The sequence below is a fragment of the Budorcas taxicolor genome, chromosome 23 (assembly GCF_023091745.1).
Source record: "Budorcas taxicolor isolate Tak-1 chromosome 23, Takin1.1, whole genome shotgun sequence".
Classification (NCBI taxonomy): Eukaryota; Metazoa; Chordata; class Mammalia; order Artiodactyla; family Bovidae; genus Budorcas; species Budorcas taxicolor.
In genome coordinates, this window is record NC_068932.1 from 43,750,232 (window position 1) to 43,774,449 (window position 24,218).

A 24,218-nucleotide genomic window follows, 5' to 3' on the forward strand; every position below is an offset into this window, starting at 1 on the left:
AGTTCAGCTAGGCTTTGAAGAAGGTTTCTAGGTATGTGTATGTGTGTATATATACACATCTGTACACACATAGATATAAGCGGGATGGGAGAGCATTGTGTGCAGAAGCAGCCATGTATAATGAAGGGGTGGAGACGTGACAATTCCATGTCACGTGTAAGGACCTGCAGAGGGTATAGTGTGGCTTAAGCATGTGGTAGAGGTTGGGATATCGATCCTAACACCTGGCTGTGAGTGCCTTACTCTTCTCCAGTCCTTACTCCTCATTTTCCCTTAGAGCTAGTATTGTTGAGGAGCTGGAAAATAGAAAGGAGAAATGATCCTCTCCAGTGTGGATCGTCTTTACAGGTAGGAAGAAGGAAGGGTTGCCTCTGTGTGGGGAGGGGATATGATGAGGCTATATGTTGTATTAAGTTTAAAATCTGTATTTACATTCTAGTATATAGAGAGAGCAAACAAGGAAAAAACAGAAGCAAACAACCAAGTACCCAAACCAAACCCAGGTGGTGATAAGCGCTCTGCCAGTAATGTAATGAAAGTAGGGTAATGTGGTGGAGAATGACATCAGTGTGGTGAGGGAAGGTTTTTGAGGAGGTCATATTTAAATCTAGTTTTTGATGACAAGAGCTGGCCATGTGAAAATCTAGGGAGAGAGAATTCTAGGCGGAGGAGATTGCTCCTAGAAAACTCTCATGGAGAGACTGACCTTGCTTGTAAAAGGAACAGAATGAAATCCACTTTTATGTAAAGATTTGCAAGAAAGACTGGGGAAATCTTAATTTTATTCTGAGTGAGTAGGGTTTAAGACCTTATGTGGTAACCTGGTTTACGTTCTTAAGGGATCCATCTGGCTTCTATGCGAGGATGGTGGCTAGAATAGAAGCACCAAGATTAGTGGGGAGGTTACATAGTAATCCACGTGGGAGTTGGTTGGTGGCTTGGAAGAGGGGCATGATAGGGTAATCTGGAGAAAAACTCAGATTTGGGGACTTGCTCTGGAGGTAGTGGCAATGCCTTGTGGTAGCCAGACACAGTGACTATGCAGTCAGTCCATCTTGTAATCTAATAGTCTCATTTTGTTCTGTGAAAATGTTTTTGTAACTCTGGAAGGCTGTGGTGTATTAGTTGGGAAAAATAGAAGTCAGAATTTGGGCTTTACTTCCTGAAGTTTGGGCAAGTTCCTAAACTGTGGGCAAGTTCATTTTACCTTTCCTGAAGCCACAGATTTATTGTCATAAAAATGAAGATACTTGTACCGCAGAGGGATTCTGTACCCTAGGGTTTGGAAAGTACCTGAGGGTTCTGAAGATGAAGTGAAATAATACAAATGTTCTGTGATCTGAAGCTTCGTATAAAATCGAAGGTGTGTTAATTCAAACTGACATTTGTTCATATTATTTATAGGATGTAGAGCTTGAGATTATTGGTATTAGCACCCAAGTAAAGACAGGTAAGACGACATTTTTTCAGGTGAAGAGCCTTGGGCCTTAAGGACTTGGCAAAATCCCCGACTCAGTAACAGGTGGAGAGGGACATGAACTCACATCTAAGAAGTGCAGTGCATTCTTCTCTAAAATATCGAGAGATGGAACTCATCTTCCCAAAGTAAAGTACAGTACATTTTCCCTTAATACTGCTTTGGTGAAAGGCAGTAAATCACTGAAGGAAAATACTGTCAGATATTCTTGATGCACACATGTGTTTGTGTTTGTTAAGGATCTTTTATGTTCTTTTTAAGACTTTTAACTTTAGTGGGGTGTTGACATTTTTAAAGTTGCTGAATAGCAACACCAGATTTTTTTTTTTTTTAAACAGATTACTTTGGTGGAGATGTGAAGTATGAAGGTAGGAAGACCAGTTAAAATAATAAAATAGTTGAGAAAAATAATGAACTAAGACTTGGTGGTAGCGGTAGAAAGAACTGACAATTCTTGAGAAATATTTGGGATATAGGAGGTCACATTTGCTCTCATATAGAAGGATTGTTGTGTACCTGTTTCGTGGACTTCCCAGGTGGCTCAGTGGTAAAGACTCCGCTTGCCAATGCAGGAGACAAGAGATGCAGGTTTGATCCCTGGATTAGGAAGACTCCCTGGAGGAGAAAATGGTAACCCACTCCAGTACTCTTGCCTGGAAAATTCCACGGACAGAGGAGCCTGGTAGGCTATAGTCCACAGGGTCACAAAGAGTAGGACACGACTGAGCATGCACGCACCTGGACATATATAAATACAAATATATTTTGCCACCAGAACTGTCTGAAAGTAAATTGCAGGCTTGATACCCTGTAATCTCTAAATATTTCAGTGTGTATTGGCTTTCTCCTGTGTAACCACAATAGAGGTATCAAAGTCAGGAAATTAATAGTGTGATTTAATTCTTAAGAATAAGATTCTATAAATTTTACTTAAATTTTGCCAGTTGTTCTGTTAATGTTCTTTATAAAGACAAAAGAAAATCTGAGATCATGCGTTGCAGTCTATTGCCTTGTTTTTTATAAGCTCCTTTAATTGGAACGATAACATCCTTATTTTTCATGATACGGTTTTGAAGAATGTAGGATTAGTAATTTTGTAGTTAGGGCTTCCCAAGTGGCACTAGTAGTAAAGAACCCGCCTGCCAATGCAGGAGACAGAAGAGATGCGGATATTTGATCCTTGGGTCAGGAAGATTCCCTGGAGAAGGGCGTGGTAATCCACTCCAGGATCCTTACCTGGAGAACCCTGTGGACAGAGGAGCTTGACGGGCCATAGGGTCACAAAGAATTGGACACGACTGAAGTGACTTAGCACACTCATGCAATTTTGTAGAAAGTCGCTTAATGCAGCATTTCTGATGTTTTCTCATGATTGTAGTCAGAGGATGTACTTTTTGGCAAGAATATCACACAGTTTTGTTCTTAGAACAATATAACAAAAGGCAAATGGTGTTTTTCCCGGTGTGGTTAACTTTGATTATTTAGTTAAGGTGTCTGCTGGCTTTGTGACATAACCAGCTATGATTTGGGGGAAATACTTAGAGACTACTTAAATATCCTGTTAGTACTCAAATCTTCACCTACTAGTTTTAATGTTCATTCGTGAGCTTTTTATTCTAGTGGGAAGATTGCCAAATGGTGAATTTTTAATCCAGTTAGTCCTTTTGCATTTATTTGATTTCTGTTGTAAGGAAGAGCTTTTCTTCTCCATTATTTATTTGTTAGTTTGGAGACTTATGGAGTTTTCTTTTAGTCAGTACTTCAAAAATCTTTTCCTATTTTTGTGTGGGTGCTTGAGTTGATTCACATTTAGCTAGTGGGAGCCCTTCATGTTAATTTCAGTGTCTTTTAAAAATTTAAAATGTTGGGTGTGAGCATATTTCAAATTTCTTTTTTTTTTTTTTTTGCAATTCTGTTTATTCACGTATCTTTGGTTGCACTGGGTCTTGGTTGCTTTGCGGGGCCGCTTTCAGGTTGCGGTGTGCAGGCTTCTTGTGGTGCTGGCTTCTCTTGCTGTGATGGGTCTCTAGGGCTGGTGGACTCAGAGTTGTGGCGCACGGGCTTAGTTGCTCTGAGGCATGTGCTCTCTTCCCAGACTTTGGATCGAACCCGTGTCTCCTGCATTGCAAGGTGGACTCTTAACCACAGGCCCACCAGGGAAACCCATTTTATTTTTTAAAGCAGTTTTATTAATAAGTTCACATCAAAAGCTACATAGTTTTTAAAACTTCCTGTTGTTCTGAGGACTGTTTTTTTTTAAGAACATATTTCCTGGATATTAGTGACTAAAAACATGGTTAAGAAGTAGGTTTTTAAAACAGTCTTTATTTTTTAGAGCACTTTAGGTTCACTACAGAATTTAGCAGAAAGTAAAGTTTTTATACTCCTCACTCTACACATGCATAACCTCTTTTACCATCAGCATCCTGCACCTGAGTGGTGCATTTCTTATGTTGATGAGTCTACTATGATGCATAATTACCAATCAGAGTACATAGCTTACATTAAGGTTCATTTTTGGTACGTACATTTTACGGGTTTTGACAAATGTATAATGACATGTATCCACCATTATAGTGTCATACAGAATAGTTTCATTGCCCTAGAAATCCTCCATGTTCTGCCTGTTCATCCCTTCCTCTCACCATGCCCTGATCTTTTTTTTTAATCTCCATAGTTTTGCCTTTTCCAGAATGTTGTGTACTTGGAATCAAACAGAATATAGCCATTTCAGACTGGCTTCTTTCACTTAGTAATATGCTTTTACGGTTACTCCATGCCTTTTCATGGCTTGCTAGTTGATTTTTCTTTAGTGCTAAATATTTTCTTGTCTGGATGTACTACAGTTTATCCATTCACCTTCTGAACTTTGGTTGCTTCCAAGTTTTGGCAGTTATGAATAAAGCTGCTATAAACATCCATGTGCAGGGTTTTGTATGGACCTATAATTTCAACTCCTTGGAGTAAATTCCAAGATGCACAATTGCTCGGTCATATGGTAAGAATAGCAAGAAGAGATAAGAAAGCCTTCTTCAGCGATCAATGCAAAGAAATAGAGGACAAGAACAGAATGGGAAAGACTAGAGATCTCTTCAAGAAAATTAGAGATACCAAGGGAACATTTCATGCAAAGATGGGCTCGATAAAGGACAGAAATGGTATGGACCTAACAGAAGCAGAAGATATTAAGAAGAGGTGGCAAGAATACACAGAAGAACTGTACAGAAAAGATTTTCATGACCCAGATAATCATGATGGTGTGATCACTCATCTAGAGCTAGACATCCTGGAATGTGAAGTCAAGTGGGCCTTAGAAAGCATCACTACGAACAAAGCTAGTGGAAGTGATGGAATTCCAGTTGAGCTATTTCAAATCCTGAAAGTGCAGCACTCAATATGCCAGCAAATTTGGAAAACTCAGCAGTGGTCACAGACTGGAAAAGGTCAGTTTTCATTCCAATCCCAAAGAAAGGCAATGCCAAAGGATGCTCAAACTACCACACAATTGCACTCATCTCACATGCTAGTAAAGTAATGCTCAAAATTCTCCAAGCCAGGCTTCAGCAATACGTGAACCATTAACTTCCTGATGTTCAAGCTGGTTTTAGAAAAGGCAGAGGAACCAGAGATCAAATTGCCAACATCTGCTGGATCATCGAAAAAGCAAGAGAGTTCCAGAAAAACATCTATTTCTGCTTTCTTGACTATGCCAAAGCCTTTGACTATGTGAATCACAATAAACTGTGGAAAATTCTGAAAGAGATGGGAATACCAGACCACCTGACCTGCCTCTTGAGAAATCTGTATGCAGGTCAGGAAGCAACAGTTAGAATTGGACATTGAACAACAGACTGGTTCCAAATAGGAAAAGGAGTACGTCAAGGCTGTATATTATCACCTTGCTTATTTAACTTCTATGCAGAGTACATCATGAGAAACGCTGGACTGGAACAAACACAAGCTGGAATCAAGATTGCTGGGAGAAATATCAATAACCTTAGATATGCAGATGACACCACCCTAGTGGCAGAAAGTGAAGAGGAACTAAAAAGCCTCTTGATGAAAGTGAAAGTGGAGAGTGAAAAAGTTGGCTTAAAGCTCAACATTCAGAAAACGAAGATCATGGCATCTGGTCCCAGCAGTTCATGGGAAATGGATGGGGAAGCAGTGTCAGACTTTATTTTGGGGGCTCCAAAATCACTGCAGATGGTGATTGCAGCCATGAAATTAAAAGACGCTTACTCCTTGGAAGAAAACCTAGATAGCATATCCAAAAGCAGAGACATTATTTTGCCGACTAAGGTCCACCTAGTCAAGGCTATGGTTTTTCCTGTGGTTGTGTATGGATGTGAGAGTTGGACTGTGAAGAAGGCTGAGTGCCGAAGAATTGATGCTTTTGAACTGTGGTGTTGGAGAAGACTCTTGAGGGTCCCTTGGACTGCAAGGAGATCAGCCCTGGGATTTCTTTGGAAGGAATGACGCTAAAGCTGAAATTCCAGTATTTTGGCCACCTAATGGGAAGAGTTGACTCATTGGAAAAGACTCTGATGTTGGGAGGGATTGGAGGCAGGAGGAGAAGGGGACGACAGAGGGTGAGATGGCTGGATGGCATCACTGGCTCGAGCGACGTGAGTCTGAGTGCGGGAGTTGGTGATGGACAGGGAGGCCTGGCGTGCTGCGATTCATGGGGTCGCAGAGTCGGACGCGACTGAACTGAACTGATGGTAAGAGCCCGTTTAATGGAAAAGGAGCCTGATGCTGGGAAAGACTGAGGGCAGAAGAAGGGCGTGACAAAGGATGAGATGATAAGATGGCATCATCGCCTCAGTGGACATGAGTTTGAGCAAACTCTGGGAGATAGTGAAGGACAGGGGAGCCTGGCTTACTGTAGTCCATGGGGTTGCAAAGAGTTGGACATGACTTAGCTACTGAACAACAACAATGTGGCAAGAATAGGGATTTCCTTGGTGGCTCACTGGTAAATAACCCGTGTGCCAATGCAGAAAATGTGGGTTCATTCCCTGAGTCGGGAAGGTCCTCTGGAGAAGGATATGGCAACCCACTCCAATATTCTTCCCTGGGAAATCCCATAGACAGAGCAGTCCATTCGCAAAGAGTCAGACATGACTTAGTGACTGAATAACGATGAAACACTGGTGGTGGTTTAGGCGCTAACTTGTGTCTGACCCTTGGGGCCCCATGGACTGTAGCCCACCAGACTCTTCTGTCCATGGGATTTTCCAGGCAAAAATACTGGAGTGGGTTGACATTTCCTTCTCCAGGGGATCTTCCCAGCGCAGGGATTGAACCCCTGTCTCTTGCAATGGAGGTGGATTCTTTACCGACTGAGCTACAAGGGAAGAAGTTGCCAAACTCTTCCCAACTTAGTTGTATCACTTTTCATTCCAGTCAGCAGTGGATGAGAGTTCTTGTTGATCTGTATCCTTTCTAGAATTTGTTGTTAGTGTTATGGATTTTGGTCATTCTAAGAGCTGTGTGGTCATATCTCATTGCAGTCTTAATTTGCAATTCTCTGCTGCTGCTAAGTCGCTTGTCCTGTCCGACTCTGTGCGACCTCATACTAATGAGGTATAATGTTGAGTATTTTTTCTTATGCTTGTTTGCCATCTGTGTATCTTCTTTGATGATGAAGTGTCTGTTCAGGTCTTTGCCCTTGTTTTAATTAGGGTATTTTGTTATTATTGAGTTTTAAGAGCTCTTTATAGTTTAGATAACAGTCTTTATCAGATATTTTTTCCTATTTGGCTTGTCTTGTCATTTTCTTGACCATGTCTTTTGTAGAACAGAAATTTTCAATTTTAATAAAACCAGTTTATCAAGTATATCTTTCATGGATAGTGTCTTTGGGTTTTAACTGAAAAGTCATTGGCATAGTCAAGGTCATCTAGATTTCCTTTCATATTATCTTCTGGGAATTTTATAGCTCTGCATTTTAGTGAAGAGGATCTACGAGCCTCATGATGAAGGTGAAAGAGGAGAGGGAAAAAGCTGGCTTAAAACTCAACATTCAAAAAACTAAGATCATGGCATCTGGTCCTATCACCTCATGGCAAATAGATGGGGATAATGTGGAAAGTGTCAGATTTCATTTTCTTGGGCTCCAAAGTCACTGCAGATGGTGACTGCAGCCCCGAAATTAAAAGACCCTTGCTCCTTGGAAGAATAGCTATGACAAACCTAAGCGGTGTATTAAAAAGCAGAGACAAAAAAAAAAAAAAAAAGGCAGAGACAGCACTGTGCCGACAAAACGTCTATATACAAAGCTGTGGTTTTTCCAGTAGTCATGCATGGTTGTGAGAGTTGGACTATAAAGAAGGCTGAGCCCCAAAGAATTGATGCTTTCGAACTGTGGTGTTGAAGAAGACCCTTGAAAGTCCCTTTTGTACATCAAGGAGATCAAACCAGTCCATTCTAAAGGAAGTCATCCCTGAATAGTCATTGGATGCACTGGTGCTGAAGCTGAAGTACCAATACTTTGGCCCTCTGATACGAAGAGCTGACTCATTGGAAAAGACCCTGATGCTGGGAAAGATTGAAGGCGAGAGTAGAAGGGGACGACAGAGGATTGATGGTGGGATGGCATCACCGAGTCTATGGACATGAGTTTGAGCAGGCTCCGGGAGATGGTGAAGGATGGGGAGGCCTGGTGTGCTGCATGGTTCATGGGGTTGCGAAGAGTCAGACATGACTGAGCAACTGAACAACAATTTAACATGTGGTCTGTGATCCATTTTGAGGGAATTTTTGTGAGGGGTGTGAGGTTTGTGAGCCATTTTTGTTTTTGCATGTGGATGTCCAGTGGTTTCAGCACAATTTTTTGAAAGGATTTTTTCTCCATTGTATTGCCTTTCCTTATTCAAGTCAAATATCAGTTGACTCTGTATGTGTGGGTCAATTTCTGGGCTCTCTATTCTATTTCATTGACTATTCTTTCACCAGTACCAGTGTTTTGATTACTGCAACTGTATGAAAGTGAAAGTTGCTCAGTCGTGTCCGACTCTGTGTGACCCCATGGACTGTAGCCTGCCAGGCTCCTCTGTCCATGGAATTCGCTAGGCAAGAATACTGGGGTGGGTTGCCATTCCCTTCTCCAGGGGATCTTCCCAACCTGGACATCAAACCCCGGTCTCTTGCATTGCAGATGGATTCTTTACCATCTGAACCACCAGGGAGGCCCACTGTAGCTGTATAGTAAGGCAAGAAGTCAGAACACCAAGTTCTCTGACTTTAAGTAATCCGTTTTGGGGGGTGCTGATATAAGTGGTGATGTGTTTTAAATTTCAAATTCCATTTGTTTATTGCTGGTATATAGGAAAGCAGTGGACTGACTTAACCTTTATCCTGTAATCCTGTTACAATCCTGTAATAGCTTTAGTTTTGTTGATTCTTTTTTGAATTTTCTTCGTAGACAATACTGTCATCTGTGAATATAAACAATTTTATTTCTTATTTCCCAATCTGTATCCTTTTTCTTTCTTTTCTTATTTTACAATACTCGCAGGAATTTCCAGTTTGACTTTGAAAAGGAGTGGTGGGAGGTGACCACCTTGCCCAGTATGGGTATTGGCTGAAAAGTGTCTAGTTTCTCACTGTCAAGTGTAGAGTTGATGTGCAGGTTTATTGTACATGCTCTTTATTGCATTGAGAAGGTTCCCCTGAAATCTGCTGAGTGTTTGTTTTTTTTTTTAATCATGTTGGATTTTATCAAATACTTTTTCTTCATGTATATATGTGGGCATGTGATTTTTTTTTTCTTTAGCCTGTTGATAGGATGTGTTATGTGTATTGATTTTTGAACATTGAACTAAGCTTGCATATCTGGAATAAACCCCACTTAGTTCTGATGTAGAATTCTTTTTATACATTGTTGGATTTGATTTGTCTCTATTTTGTTAAGGGTTTTTGCCTGGGTTCCTGAGAAATGTTGAAAAGATGGATTTTTTTCACTCCAATTTAAGTCTGCCTTGGTTTTCTGAAGTGTGATGCTCATCTGCAGGTTTAGCGTGAGAGAAGCTGGTTCATATTGTGATACGTTTTCTCTCTCTGATGGACCATACCTGTGAGTTGTAAAAAGAAGATAGGTTTTTCAAATGTTTTAGCATTGCATCACAAACACACACACAGATGTTTTACTACTATTTTCAGCAATCATAAAATTATTCTTTAAAATTGCTAATAAAATTACTCATTTTCTCTATAGACTAGTAAACAGTTTGTAGAAAATCACAGGACTCTGGACCAAGTTTTGAATAACAGTCTTAACAATACATGATATACTGCTTCTTGCTCCTTTTCTCGTTTTAGCAATCTAGTCTTAGAATTAAAGGCTTGATTCTTAGTCTGTAATAGCACTTGTTACCTTCTTGATAGATTTTAAAAACTTTTCATTGTGAAAAATTTCAAACAAATACACATTCAGAGAGACTGGGAGAATGAATTCTCATGTAAATCCATCACCCAGTTAGCAACACACGTCCAGTCTTGTTTCATTTATATTCTTCTTGCTTCTCCCCAGTGGATTATTTTAAAGCAAATTCAAGACATAATACTGTAAATAACTCAGCATGTGTCTCTTAAGAGAGAAGTATTCTTTTAGAAACATAGATACCATACTGTTAATCACACCTTAAAATTTTAATAACTTTGTAATATCAGTTCAGTGTTTAATTTTTATCACATATTTAAGTTTTAATATGGGCTCCTCTGGTGGCGCAGATGGTTAAGAATTTGCTTGCAGTGCGGGAGAGCTGGGTTTGATCCCTGGGTTGGGAAGATCCCCTGGAGTAACGCGTGGCAACCCACTCCAGTATTCTTGCCTGGAGAACCCCAAGACAGAGGAGCCTGGCAAGCTGCAGTCCATGGGATTGCAAAGAGTCAGACATGACTGAGCAACTAAGCACAAGTTTTAATATACACAAACCCATAGGAATTTACTGATTGCATCTCCATGGAATCAGTTTGAGTCTCTATCCCCTATGATCCTATAAACTGGTGGTTACATCTCAAAGCTCAGTCGCATTCAGGTTTGATACATTATTTGGCACAAATAATTCATTGGTGGTATTGTATATGAATTTATTGATATAGCTTTGTTTTAGAAATAGGATTTTGATACTATTTAGGTATATTAAGTGATCATTAACTTAATATTAAGTGCATATTTTAAAATTTGGGCTTGACTGTTGGAGTTTGTCACAGATGGAGCAAGGAAAAGTTAAAAAGTGTTTATTTGCAAAATGAATAAAGTGAATCTTTTTAAAGACTCTGTCCCTGGGTTGGGAAGATGTCCTGGAGAAGGAAATGGCAACCCATACCAATATTCTTGCCTGGAGAATCCCATGGACAGAGGACCCTGGTGGGCTACAGTCCTTGGGGCCACAGAGTTGTGCACGACTGAGCACACAGCATACTATTAAAGAGTGTTGAGTAGAGTCCCTGTGCGGTGCAGTCGTGGGTCGTTATTAGCCGTCTGTTTTATGTATAGTAGTGTGCATGTGTCTGTCCCAGGCATCCAATTTATCTCTCACCCCTAAAGTGAGTCTTTACATAGAAGAATGTGAGACTCTGCAAGTGTGGGTTTTTACACACTCTGCTGTATTTATTTGTTTTTGGCTACGCTGGGTCTTCACTGCTGCATGGGGCTTTCTCTACTTGCAGACAGCAAGGGCTACTCTGGTTGCGGTGCATGGGCTCTGAGGCGTGAGGGCTTCAGCAGTTGTGGCACAGGGGCTCACACGGGCTCTAGAACATGGACTCGGTAATTGTGGCGCACGGGCTCAGTGGTGTGTGGCATTTTCCTGGATCAGAGATGGAACCCATGTCCCCTGCATTGGCAGGCAGATTCTTATCCACTGTGCCACCCAGGGAGTCTCTGGAGATCATCGTAACTCGTTTTTTCACAGATGAGAAAACTGAGGCTCTCAGCAATAAAAATGATTTATTTACTGTCTCACAGTCTTTGCCCTAATACCAGGCCCTGGATAGGTAGTGAAATCCACACATGCCTGTCACTGGGGGAGACTTTTCCCTTTCAGTTGTCTCAATGAAAATGGAAGGTTTTCTGTTGATGTACTTTTAATTGATATACTTCATTTCTTTAGTAGTTTGGATACGTGTATTGGTTTAAGAGAAGTCAAGCTGACTTTTATATTTTCTTATCCAGGGATTGCCTCCAGAATAAAAAATACTTAAAAAGCATTTTATAGTCAAAAGCCATGATGTATATATGAGGTGGGTTTTTTTCTTTTCCCCATTCTATTTTACATGGAAAACTTAGTGTTATCTTGTTTTTAGAAATAACTTTTTAGGTCCTGTTTACTTTTTAGCCATTTTGCAGTAGTTCTCATTCTAGATAAGCTTTGGGAAGATTCTGTGTAACTTTAAAAAGCTAATAAAATTTGACCAAGTGTGTGTTTTCAAGTTTAGTTGTGCTTGTTTAGAGATTGTCTATTTTTAGTTATCTAGGAAAGACTGTTTAATGAGTCACTCAGTACAGTTTATTAGTTGTCCAAATTCTGGATAATGGGAATAAGTGATTATGGGCTGCAGTATAAGTGTGTTTTTATTACCTTGTCTGTTTAGTACAGACTTTGGAGCCAGAATGCCCAAGTTCAAATCCTGGCTCTGCCACACAGCAGTTTTGTTACTTCAGCAGAGTTACTCAACTTTTCTTTTCCTGTTTCCAGTCTTTAAAATTGGAGATTATATTAATAGTAGTACCTGTTTCATAGAGTTCTGAGGATTAGGTTAGTTAATAATATATTCAGTACTTAGAACAGTATCTGGCATATAGTAAATGCTTACGTGTTAGCTATTTTCTTTTCTTAGTTGGACAAGGTTGACCCTGGCAAAATTGTGAAATAGACAAAGTTGGCCTGTACACTCATTCATCTGTAATAGTTGGGTAAGCAGTCCTTTTTCAAGCTGCTGCTGTCTTTGGCATTCCTTCCCAGGTTGTCCTTTGTTTCTCCCTTCTTAAGCAATGAAAATGCAACTCACAAAATCATCACCCTGTTTTCCTGTTATTCATTATAGTAGGAATTGTGAGAAAAGTAATCTGATTGGATGACTTAACACTATTAATAAATAAAATTTGTGAATAACTTGTCTTTGTAATAGCTCTGAGTTGGTTTTGCCCTGGAATAGTTCATTCATTTGCTTCTGCCTGCTTCTCAACTTTTATATCAGAACTCAATGATTATTTTAAAAATTTCTACCCTTTCTTTCTCTGTCACACAGAAAACATAGTGTTTGGTTAACCAAAAGATGGCCGAAAACATAGTGTTTGGTTAAAAAGATGGCCTTTAGTTGGGCTAGGTTTGGTCGTGACTTTTGGTTCCTATCCAGGCTTCCCTGGTAGCTCAGACGGTAAAGAATCTACCCACAATGTGGGAAACCCAGGTTCAATCCCTGGGTCGGGAGGATCCCCTGGAGAAGGAAATGGCAGTCCACTCCAGTATTCTTGCCTGGAGAACCCCATGGATATTGCTTGGTTCCTGCGGATATTGTTAATTGGGACTTATCTGTTCAGTGTGAAGCGAGGATGGATAGGATGATAAAAACCAAATTCTGAGTGAAGTAACATGTTCATAGCTTTTGCAAAATACAGTTGTTTTACTGTATTTTAAGTGCTGGCTTGATGTGCACTCTTAAAATAATCTCCCCACTTCTGTGTGCATTTAAGAAAAGCCTTAGTCATCTTTTATCTAGTTAAATTGCAGGTGTCCTCAGCATAAGGACAATATTTTATCTAATAGATACATCTTTGTACATTTCTGAGTGTGTAGTAGACCTTCTGTAACTAGTCCTAGGTTGTTACCTTAAATTAGTTTTGTTTATAAGGACTAATTTGCGGTGCAAGATTGACCTGTGATGTGTCTGAAACTGTGTCTAGGAAGCATGCTAAGATGGGCTCTGCAGAACCTCAGGATCAGTCTGTGCGTCTGTCTGTCATTGTGTTTATCGCTCCTGTCTTTTTGTTGCTGCTGAAGAACTGGAGAGTGCAGAGGACGCTGGTGAAATTACAGATAAAGCCCTGGTGTGTAAATAGGTAGGATTTCTCCTGAAATGACCGGGAGTCAGATTTTAAAAAGTAGCCTTACTAGTGTTTGAGATGTGATATACTGTAAATTAACCTTGTGTTTATGTATCAGTGGGGTACTAGTTATCTGGTGGTTTAAGAGAAACCATTAACATTGTAGCTATTATTAATTTTCCTGATTAACAGTGTTGACTTACTGAAATGTAAACTCTATATGTTTTGTTATATTTTAAGGACTTCGGTTTGGTAGAATGAAGTTACATGTACTGGCTGTACTGGTAACTGCCAGTAAGGCATGGTGCCAGTAAGGCCAAAGTCACCATGACAGTGTTAGTTAATTATTATTATTTTTAACTATTATTTTGACCAAAGTAATTTTGTCCAACTTATCCACACATTGCTTGGAAGGGATCTTCTTAGCAAATATGTTTAGTATACAGATGAGATAGATAACAGTGATCTCTGAAGGTCACTCTGTGGGGAAGGTCGGCATATTTTTTAGGTCTTACTGATTCTTAATCATTTATACATGATTTCACACAGATTTAGGACTTTGAGAGGATGTTTAATGAGCACAGAAGTCTGTGCCCTTGCGCCCTTGCCACCTCAAGACTGGAACACTTAACCAGCTCATGTGTGCCTTCGGCTTGGTACCTAATTGTTGGTGGTGGGCACTGTCTACTGAGGCCTTGCTACAGGAGTGGATCCCATCCTCTATAATCTCTCCTGTTTTTCCTGAAATTGCTCAAAAGTTCCACTCCTTTCTCTGTTCAGGTCACTCAACATGGTCTCCTCTCTGGATTTTTCTAAACATAGGACTGGTCCCCATTCCATACCATTAGAATCTCTGAGCCAAAGTTCTTGACAGCTTGGCTCTGCTGTGCTCACTCAGTCCTGTCTGACTCTTTGCAATCTCGTGGACTGTACCCCGCCAGGCTCCTCTGTCTATGGGGTTTTCCAGGCAAGAGTACTGGAGCAGGTTGCCATTTCCTACTCCATGGGATCTTCCTGACCCAAGGATGGAACTGAAGTCCCAGGCGTCTCCTGCATTGGCAGGTGGATTCTTTACCACTGGTGCCACCTGGGAAGCTCTGATTGAAAACCGAGTGTAGGAAATGATATGGCTCAGTGTTCCACAAATCAGTGTTCCAGAAACGAGACCCAAGAAGACATACAGTAGGTGCCAAATGTGGATAGAAGTGTTGTGGTTGCTTGGAGTGTGTATACTTGAAATGATTTGAAAAACTTTATGACAGAGATGAGATTTGAACAGAGCTTTAAAGGATGGGTAGGATTTGCCAGAACTGAGTGTGTATGTCTGTTGTGCTTGTTTTTCTCAGGTGATATCTTCATGTGTATATTGTGGAGGGGTGGTAGTACATGAGTGGGTCTGGGGTGTGTGCTGTGTTTGTGTGTTGGGAAGGAGCTGAGAGTTTGTGCTGTTACAGAAGAGTTTCAGAAAGAGGGCCTTGTTATTCGGACTATTTTGGTAACGGTGAGCTGGATGGATTTAGAAAGGGAAGGCGCTTAGGAGGCTATTAGAGTAGTTCTGACCTGAACGGAAAAAGGGTTGATGGCTGCTGAAATGGAAAGAAAACTGATTGTACAGAAACCACTAGAAAGAATCTATGGGGTGAAGACGGACTTCACGATGAATCTGAGCTGCTGTGCTGGGTCCAGTAGTCCTAGTGGTGTAAGGAAACCGGAGAGAGAAGTCAGGCTGGGGTTGGTTGTAGGTGGACGATAAGAGGTTTAATGTGGAATGTGACAAGCTGTTGGAGTCCTGCAATGAGGTGAGATCTGTAGACAGACGGTCCACCATATCTTCATGCTTCATGCTTTAGGATCTTGCTCAAGACCAGTTGTTTTTTCTGTTGACTGTTATGAGGAAGACAGTGATGTAGAAAGATGCTGAGGGGAAAAGAGGAAATGACTGTGTGGAACTTGGAGCTCAGGAGTTAAGCATAGTACTTTCTAAAAATATAAATATTGCCATTCAGAATTACCTTGTGCTAATACTTCAATAGAACCTGAAAATTCAACGTGCTTGGAGTATCCTTCTAGTTTTAGCTTTCATCTTCATTCCCCTAAAATGCTTTCAAAGCATTTGTAAATCTGCACAGGTTTATGTTAATTAATATCTACATTAACAATTTACATTAAAAATTAATATTTGTATTACTAAACATAGGCTTACTAATAAAACTAATGTAAAACTTATATCTTAGACCTTCCTTTGGATAACTGGTTGTCATTTGACACTAACTGGCAGTTAAGTTTCTGTCAGTGTGTTTCTCAAGGAGTTTGTATTTGGTGAGGACCATTTCACTTCTCTAGTTCTCCTTCAGAGGGTTTTAGTAGGTGGTTGGGGGAATTTGTAGTGTATTTACAATTTTGAGTAATTGACCTCAAAATAGATACGTTTCTTCATAGTGTTAGTAATGCTTCACAAGTATGGTCTAATTCACTGCTAAGCATGACAGTATAAAAAATGTTTAGTTGGGAGCCCCTCCCTTTTGCTAGCCACACAAGCATCATAATACTGAGTTTTATTAGTGTTTGAACTTGGAAGTACATCGAAAGTAGTTGTGAATTTAATACTAGAAAATGGTTAATATACTTGGAGACATTATTCAGTCTGCAGGTAGGGTTTGATATATAGATTTGTGGACTCTTTCGTCCACAAGATGGGAACTGCTGGTATTGCATTTCAACCAAGGAATATTTAAGATTAGTAGTTGTGTCTCATGCCCCTTGAAGGGGCACTTATATAGATTTTATTGTTACTTTGTGTACCAGTTAGCTGAAGTATGATTCACTGGATAGAATTTGGAAAGCTGTGTTTTATGCAAAAGTAGGCTTGTAAATTAAATTTACTTGGGTATTTGAATATATGTTTACTTGAAAGATACTTCATAATGGTTTTATTTCAGTGTGCAGTATTAACTTTTAGAGCTGGTTGCTATTAAAAATAATTTCATGTTCTTTTTGGGATGTTTTGACTTTGGTAGAAAAAGTGTACTCAGTGTTAATGTCATCTCAGTAATGCAAAATCATGTAGTTGAACTGATATTATTTTTACTCATCCATTCCATTTACTGTTACCACAGGTACAGATGATGCTCTCAGATAATTCTCTCTAAGATTTTAACTTTGTAAAAAGGTTTGTAGTATTAAGTTCACAACTGCTTTTTAATGATATACTGCTAAGTTCAAACACTAATAAAACTATGAGTATTATGATGCATGGGTCAGTGGTTAGCGAAAGGGAGGGGCTCATAAGTAAACATTTTTTATACTGTCATATTTAATAGTAAACTAGACCATACTTGTGAAGCATTACTGAACACTACAGAAGAAATATATCTATTTTGAGGTCAGTTACTCAAAATTGTAAATACACTACAAATTCCCCTGTAGTTAAAACTGAATTTTAACTTCCAGTTATGAAAAAACTATTCCTACAATGTCTCAATAGAGTGTATACTATATGTATCATTGTCTAATATAATGCACTTACTTCAGAATTCTTGAGTTTGGTTTTGGTGTTGCTTAGTTACCTGAATTGTGGGGAGGAGTAGGCTATGTACCGGGCTTTCTTGGCAGCTCACACAGTAAAGAATCTGCCTGCAGTGCGGGAGACCTGGGTTCAATCCCTGTGTTGGGAAGATCCCTGGAGGAGGACATGGCAGCCCACTGCAGTATTCTTGCCTGGAGAATCCCATGGACAGAGGAGCCTGGCGGGCTACAGTCCATGGGGTCACAAAGAGTTGGACACGACTGAGCGACTAGGCACACAGCACACACAGGCTGTTCACCAGGCTCACATGATGACTTTTTATTTTTTAATGGCAGGGTCTTTTGTTTGTTTTCTGTGAGACATGGACATTTAAGTTATGCTGGCACAGCATTAATTCCTTGAATATTAGCTAAGGTAACGTAAGGCCACCAACTGTTTAGTTGAGACTATATCAAAGAAATACTTACCAAAGCAGGCTTGAATTTTTGAATGTGAATGTTTTAAATGAAATCTTGAGATTACCTATCCTTGGATATGTACATTATGTCATTTGTTCTTGTCATGTTAAGTTTCTGTTTGCTCATTTTAGTTTCCAGTAGCATGAGCAAGTAATTTATATTTCATTCCTGAGAAACCAAAGGAAGAAACTGCCTAATGAATATGAAAGTTGCCATTAAATCTCAATTGCCCATTTTATGGATGCTTTTATCATCTTAGCCTTTGCCCTTCAGCACACTTTTGGATTGCTCTCAGATTGTGTATAATCAGTAGGTGCAAACTAAATTTAAAAATCTAAGTAGATAAATATAAATTACCTGGATTTGAGAAAAATAAAGCTGCTGAATGAGAAAGGATTTCAAAGTTAAATATAAGTACTGCTGCTGCTGCTGCTAAGTCGCTTCAGTCGTGTCCGACTCTGTGCGACCCCATAGACAGCAGCCCACCAGGCTCCCCCGTCCCTGGGATTCCCCAGGCAAGAACAGTGGAGTGGGTTGCCATTGCTTTCTCCAGTGCATGAAAGTGAAAAGTGAAAGTGAAATCGCTCAGTAGTGTCTGACTCTTTAGCACTATATATATATATATATATATATATATATGTTTGCTGTCTTCTATTAACTTGGTGTATACCATCTTTACCTCTGCAATAATAATAAGTAATACAGGTAGGAATTGACTTATTAGTACTACCAACTTAAATTGTAAGTCAGTCAGTTGTGTCCGACTCTTTGCGACCAGTCCATGGAATTCTCCAGGCCAGAATACTGGAGTGGGTAGCCTCTCCCTTCTCCAGGGGAATCTTCCCAATCCAGGGATAGAACCCAGTTCTCCCGCATTGCAGGCGGATTCTTTACCAGCTGAACCACAAGGAAAGCCCAAGAATACTAGATTGGGTAGCCTATCCCTTCTCCAGGGAATCTTCCTGACCCAGGAATTGAACTGGGGTCGCCTGCATTGCAGGCAGATTCTTTACTAACTGAGCTATGAGGGAAGCCCTACTACCAACTTAAGATTAATGATAATAGTGCATACACACGTATGTTTAAGGTTTTCGGGGAAAAATACCTTTCCTGTAACTAACTTGACTGACCAACCCAATCAGCTGACTTTTTGCTATGTTAAGATTCTAAAGATCGGAGTCCATTATTAAATGAATAGGATTAGAATAGAGAATTTATAAAAATAAAGCCTTTAAAAAAAAAAACTTTTGGATAAAGAAGCAGGCTTCAAGTGAAATTCAGTTTTGGTCTCATTTACAGGAATAGCTATTCACAATTCTGCAGAACCACTTACCACATTTTGCAGTATCTCCTGAGGAAGTCAGAATCTGAGCTACCATGACGACTGAGTCTTGTCTTTGTTCTGATTTATAAACTGTGCTTTCATTCTGACCATGTACAAGGTGGAGGTTCTAGCATGGAAACTAAAATCTTAGTAAGTGTGATTTTTATTTTAGCTATTAAATAGTAGGCTCTCTTATAGTGAAATTGTCCTCTTAACAAAGTCTATGCTATTAAAAGGAGTGAGGACTTGGCAAGCAGGGACGTAATAATAAACTTGTAAAGTGAAAGATTTTGCTTTCCAGGTTCAAAAGGAAAAATCCTTGAGAAAGAGAAGGAAAAACTTCTGTTACTTTCCCTAGATTTCTTTCACTTTTTTGGTTTTACATAGGTAGCAGAATAATATACATTTAGTTGAGAAAGGGATTTAAGAAAAAGGAAAGGCTGGCTTTCGTGGCCAATGTCTAAATTTAAGCCATTCAAAAAAATCATTACATTTGCTGTGCAAGTTGCTTCATTTATAAATTGGTTGTCATTAAATAATAAAGTCTTCATAGTATTGTAGTGTTAGTAAGTCCAGTGTAGAATCCTAGGAACCTTTTAAATAGTTAATGTAATTGAGTGCATTTTAAATATTGAATATTTTGAGTATAAATATTCAAAATTATATTGGCGTGATTATGCTAGTGGTATTCGCAGGGAGGTTTCGTTGATTGGTTGTCCTGAGAGTAGGTAATGTGCAGTTTTTATTTTTTGTACTCTAGACAGCAAGATTTTGAGGATATAGGCCAGGAACATTATCTTGTTTCACATTGTTACTTTGTTAATTGTAAGCATTACTCCTCAACATCTTTTCTACCTGTGCTTATTAAGAGCAGTGGGTAATTAGCACATTTAGGCTGCTTTTCTCCCTTAAGAAGAGCGATAGAGTTGACTGTTTGATCTTCTGAATTCTTTAGTGAATCAAACATTGTGGTACTATGCCTCAATAGCATAGCAGTCTGTTGCTCATAATTTAAGAATGTTATGTGTTTAAGATACATGGTTTGTGTTCTATCCCTTACCTTTGAAATCTTTTAATTACTGGTTATTTTTCTAAATTGATGGTGATGACCTGGCTGAGATGAAACATTTCTGTGAGAGGCTTCCTGCTCTAACTTCCTTCTCTCTTAGAACAAACTTCCTTTTGCCTGTCTCTCTTGCATTCCAAAGTACATTTTCATTAAATCCCCAGGTCTAAGATTTTTCTTTGGGAACTATCTCCAGTGTCTCTCTGGAAATTAAAAAAAAAAAGATTTCAGTATGAAATGTTACATGCACATCTTGAGAAATTTAAGTTGAAGGTTACTTTTATATTTTGGGCATGTTTTCAGGGGTGAAATTATGTACCTATTGTTTTAATAACCATGTCCTAATTATTTATAGCTTCCTGCCTGACATAACTCACTTCAAGAAGTGCACAATGTCAGAACGTGGAATTAAGTGGGCTTGTGAATACTGTACGTATGAAAACTGGCCATCTGCAATCAAGTGTACTATGTGTCGTGCCCAGAGACCTAGTGGAACAATTATTACAGAAGATCCATTTAAAAGTGGTTCAAGTGATGTTGGTAGAGATTGGGATCCTTCCAGCACCGAAGGAGGAAGTAGTCCTTTGATCTGTCCAGACTCTAGTGCAAGACCAAGGGTTAAATCTTCATATAGCATGGAAAATGCCAATAAATGGTCATGCCACATGTGCACATATTTGAACTGGCCAAGAGCAATCAGATGCACTCAGTGCTTATCCCAGCGTAGGACCAGGAGTCCCACAGAATCTCCTCAATCCTCAGGATCTGGCTCAAGACCAGTTGCTTTTTCTGTTGATCCTTGTGAGGAATACAATGATAGAAATAAACTGAACACAAGGACCCAGCATTGGACTTGTTCTATTTGCACATATGAAAACTGGGCCAAGGCTAAAAAATGTGTTGTTTGCGATCATCCCAGACCTAATAATATTGAAGCAATTGAGTTCGCAGAGACTGAAGAGGCTTCTTCAATAATTAATGAGCAAGACAGAGCTCGATGGAGAGGAAGCTGTAGCAGTGGCAACAGCCAGAGAAGATCGCCGCCGACTATGAAACGGGACTCGGAGGTGAAAATGGATTTCCAGAGGATTGAGCTGGCTGGTGCTGTTGGCAGCAAGGAGGAACTTGAAGTGGACTTCAAAAAACTAAAGCAAATTAAAAATAGGATGAAAAAGACTGACTGGCTGTTCCTCAATGCTTGTGTGGGTAAGTTTCTGTGTTTTTGAATAGGTTGGGAAAAGATATTAATGACGTGAAAGATATAAGGAAGGTAACATTATTTAGCATTTAGTTCATTCAGCATGATAGTACACTCCCAGCGTGCATGCATAAGAACCTCTGAGTTTGTGATCTTGTCCTTTGAATGGGTTGGGAAAAGATATTAAAAGTAACATGAAAGATACAAGGAAGGTCACATTATTTAGCCTTTAGTTCATTCAGCATGGTAGCTGCTACTCGCAGTATGTGCGCATGCATAAGAACCTCTGACTTTGTGATCTTGGCGTAACATTTTCCTGTATTGCCTCCATTTCGTTGTGCATGTGTCTTTCCATCTTTAGAGAGAAAAATGTCAAGTTAGAGCAGAGTTTTTTACATATCTGTAGTAAAATATATACCTGCAGTTTAAAACTGCTACTCTGCTTATTGTAACAAGATGTGACTGAGGAGTGCCAGCTGCAGCTTCGGAGTGTCTGTAAACAGTGTGAGCGTCTTGTGATGGTAGAAGCTTCAGTCAGAAGTTAAAAATATCACAAAAATGTGTGACTCCAAGAAGTTGAACAGACATAATACTGACCTTGAAAACGCTGATGTTAATTTTTTGTGAATGTCTTGTAGAGAATATTTGCAAACTTCGTGAAACTGATTTCATGTGGCCAGCTGGTTCCATAGTTCAAATTATGATTTGTGTGTGTTGTGTTTTGGTACTTTCCTAAGGAAATGCTGGATAATAGTCTCAGTTACTGGCTCAGAGCTGTTAAGGGACAGAGCCATGTTGTGAGAGTAAGATTTTCTCCAGGTACTGATCTTGTGAATTAATTATTTATGATGTAGTTAACGAAGGCAGTTTTTTGTATGCCCCCCATCGCTTTTGAGTAGATTAGCTATTTTAATTATATAAATTTAAATAATTTGGATTGGGTGCTTACTTTTTTAAAAAATATAAATTTATTTATTTTAATTGGAGGTTAATTACTTTACAATATTGTATTGGTTTTGCCATACCTCAACATGAATCTGCCATGGGTGTACACATGTTCCCCATCCTGAACCCCCTTCCCACCTCCCTCCCCATACCATCCCTCTGGTTATCCCAGTTGGGTGCTTACTTTGACATTCAGTTTTGTAAAGAAAATTTTGAGTGACTGCTAAAGTTAAATCTCGTGTAGAATAATAGCTATGCCTTAAACATGGCTTGGGCTGTGTGTGTGGTATGTGTGTGTATTTCCCAGTACCAATTAATTTTGTTTATCCTCCTGAATAGGGCCCCAAGAATATGGAGTACATAACTTATGAACCTAGAAGTCCAAAGAGTAGATTTCAAGAAATCTGTTTTTTTGTTTTAGCTTTGTCCTGGCCCCCCAAGAAAGTCCCAGCAGATGAGCCCTTCTGCACAAGACACAGACACAGCCCTTAGGAACCGTTAGCTCCAGTTCTCTCCTGTCCTGAGGACGAGGAATGAAAGCACACTGAGCTGTGTTCAGTCGTCTGTGCTGTCCCATTACAGCCCATCGATTCTTTTTCTTTCCCCAAATTGAGGTACCACATATGGTGTGAGTGTTTTTTTCTTTTTTTTAAAACCCGGAGATACAGAAGGGTTTTTTTTTTTTTTTTTTGATGAATGTTTAAAAATTGAGGTCAAATTCACATAACATAAAACTCATCGTTTTGAAAGTGAACAATTTTGGGGTATTTAGCACATCCACAGTGTTGCAACCATCATCTCCATCTAGTTCTGAACATTTTCATCATCCTGGAAGAAACCCATTACCCACTTCAGCAGTTGTTCCACACCTCCAAGACCCCGGTAATCAGCAGTCTGCTTCTGTTTCAGTGACTATTATTGTGAATATTCCATACAAATGGAAACTTATGTGATCTTTTGTATTTAGGTGTGATTGTCCTTTAATTACCCATCTGCCTTTTAGAACACTGTTACGATTATTTTTGCAGGCAATAGTGTAATATATTAATATTAACTGTAAGGTGGTGTTATAGTACCTGTATGTTTATAGAAGGTAAGAAACTAGATTGCAGTGATTTTTTTAACCTCTTTGGGGTTACTGTTTCTTCAAGTTAGTGAATCTAATGAGAACTGCTTTGAAATATTTTTTCCCCTTGGCATGCACAATAGACCTGTCAGTATATCTTTGTCTTTATGGCTGTTATTTCTTGCATTTCTGTCTACTGTGTCTTCTTGATGTTTGTCTTTCTTTCCATATATTGAGTTTTTTTTTGGTAACTATCTTTTTGCCTCTTTGAATTCTTATAACTGAGCAAAGTCAAGTCCCCATTCCACATACTCCGTAGTTTCTAGGTTCTTAGGGCTAAGAATTGATTGGTTCTTGGTACTGTGGATTCTCTTTCCTACCAGCAAGTATTCTTGAGTTTTCACTGTATAATATGGTTCTAAACAGTTGTATGAAAGAGTTTGGTCCTGTCTTTGTTGGATAGTCTTATCCTGATTTGTAAATACCATTGAAATATGTTAACTTTTAGTTGTTTACATTCTGTTGGGTTAGCAGAAGTCTACATGTATTGAAAATTAATCTCCCTTTCTGTCTGCCTTATGCTTTCCAGATTTCATTAGATACGGTATATTATGGCTTACCGATTTAGACATTTAATAAAGCCATCTTATTACTCGGTTTGGTAGCATATATACTAAAAAAAAAAATCATCTCCAAAGTGTATACTATGCATAAAATTTATACTAAGTATAAAATGTGAGACTTTCCCAATTGAAATTTAAATAAAAAATCTCAACCTCAGGCCAGCATTTTAAAATGGGAATGAAGATTCAGTATTGAGAAGGCTAAAGCTGAAGTTTCCACAGTATTAAGAAAGTGCCTTTTATGTGACTGTTGGGTGTAAGTTTCACCTCAGTCGTATTCTCTTGCGTGGTGAGGGGACGTTGGGGACTGCAGTGCCAAAGCCAGGAGGAAAGGAATCTGGGAGTGGGTGCCCGGATGGTAGAGGCAGCGGTGTGGTTAAACGGGCGCCTGTCTCTGGGATGTCTGCAGTTCAGTGCCAGGTTATTTTCTGGGAACTCTGTTGGTTCTAATCATGGTCTGCCTTTCCCACTGGATAGATG

The 24,218-nt window shown here is 39.4% G+C and overlaps 1 protein-coding gene across 2 annotated transcripts in view; it reads left to right on the forward strand.

Moving 5' to 3' along the window:
- The window catches only part of ZRANB1 (zinc finger RANBP2-type containing 1), a 68,485-nt gene that overhangs the window by 7,274 nt on the left and 36,993 nt on the right, over positions 1 to 24,218 (forward strand). Inside the window, exons 1-2 of one of the 2 annotated variants that reach the window (XM_052660697.1) lie at positions 18,950 to 18,990; positions 20,262 to 21,112. In XM_052660697.1, the coding sequence (XP_052516657.1) occupies positions 18,950 to 18,990; positions 20,262 to 21,112 (892 nt within the window). Of the gene's footprint in view, positions 1 to 18,949; positions 18,991 to 20,261; positions 21,113 to 24,218 lie in introns of those variants that run through there. The other variant, XM_052660698.1, reaches the window with a different exon arrangement.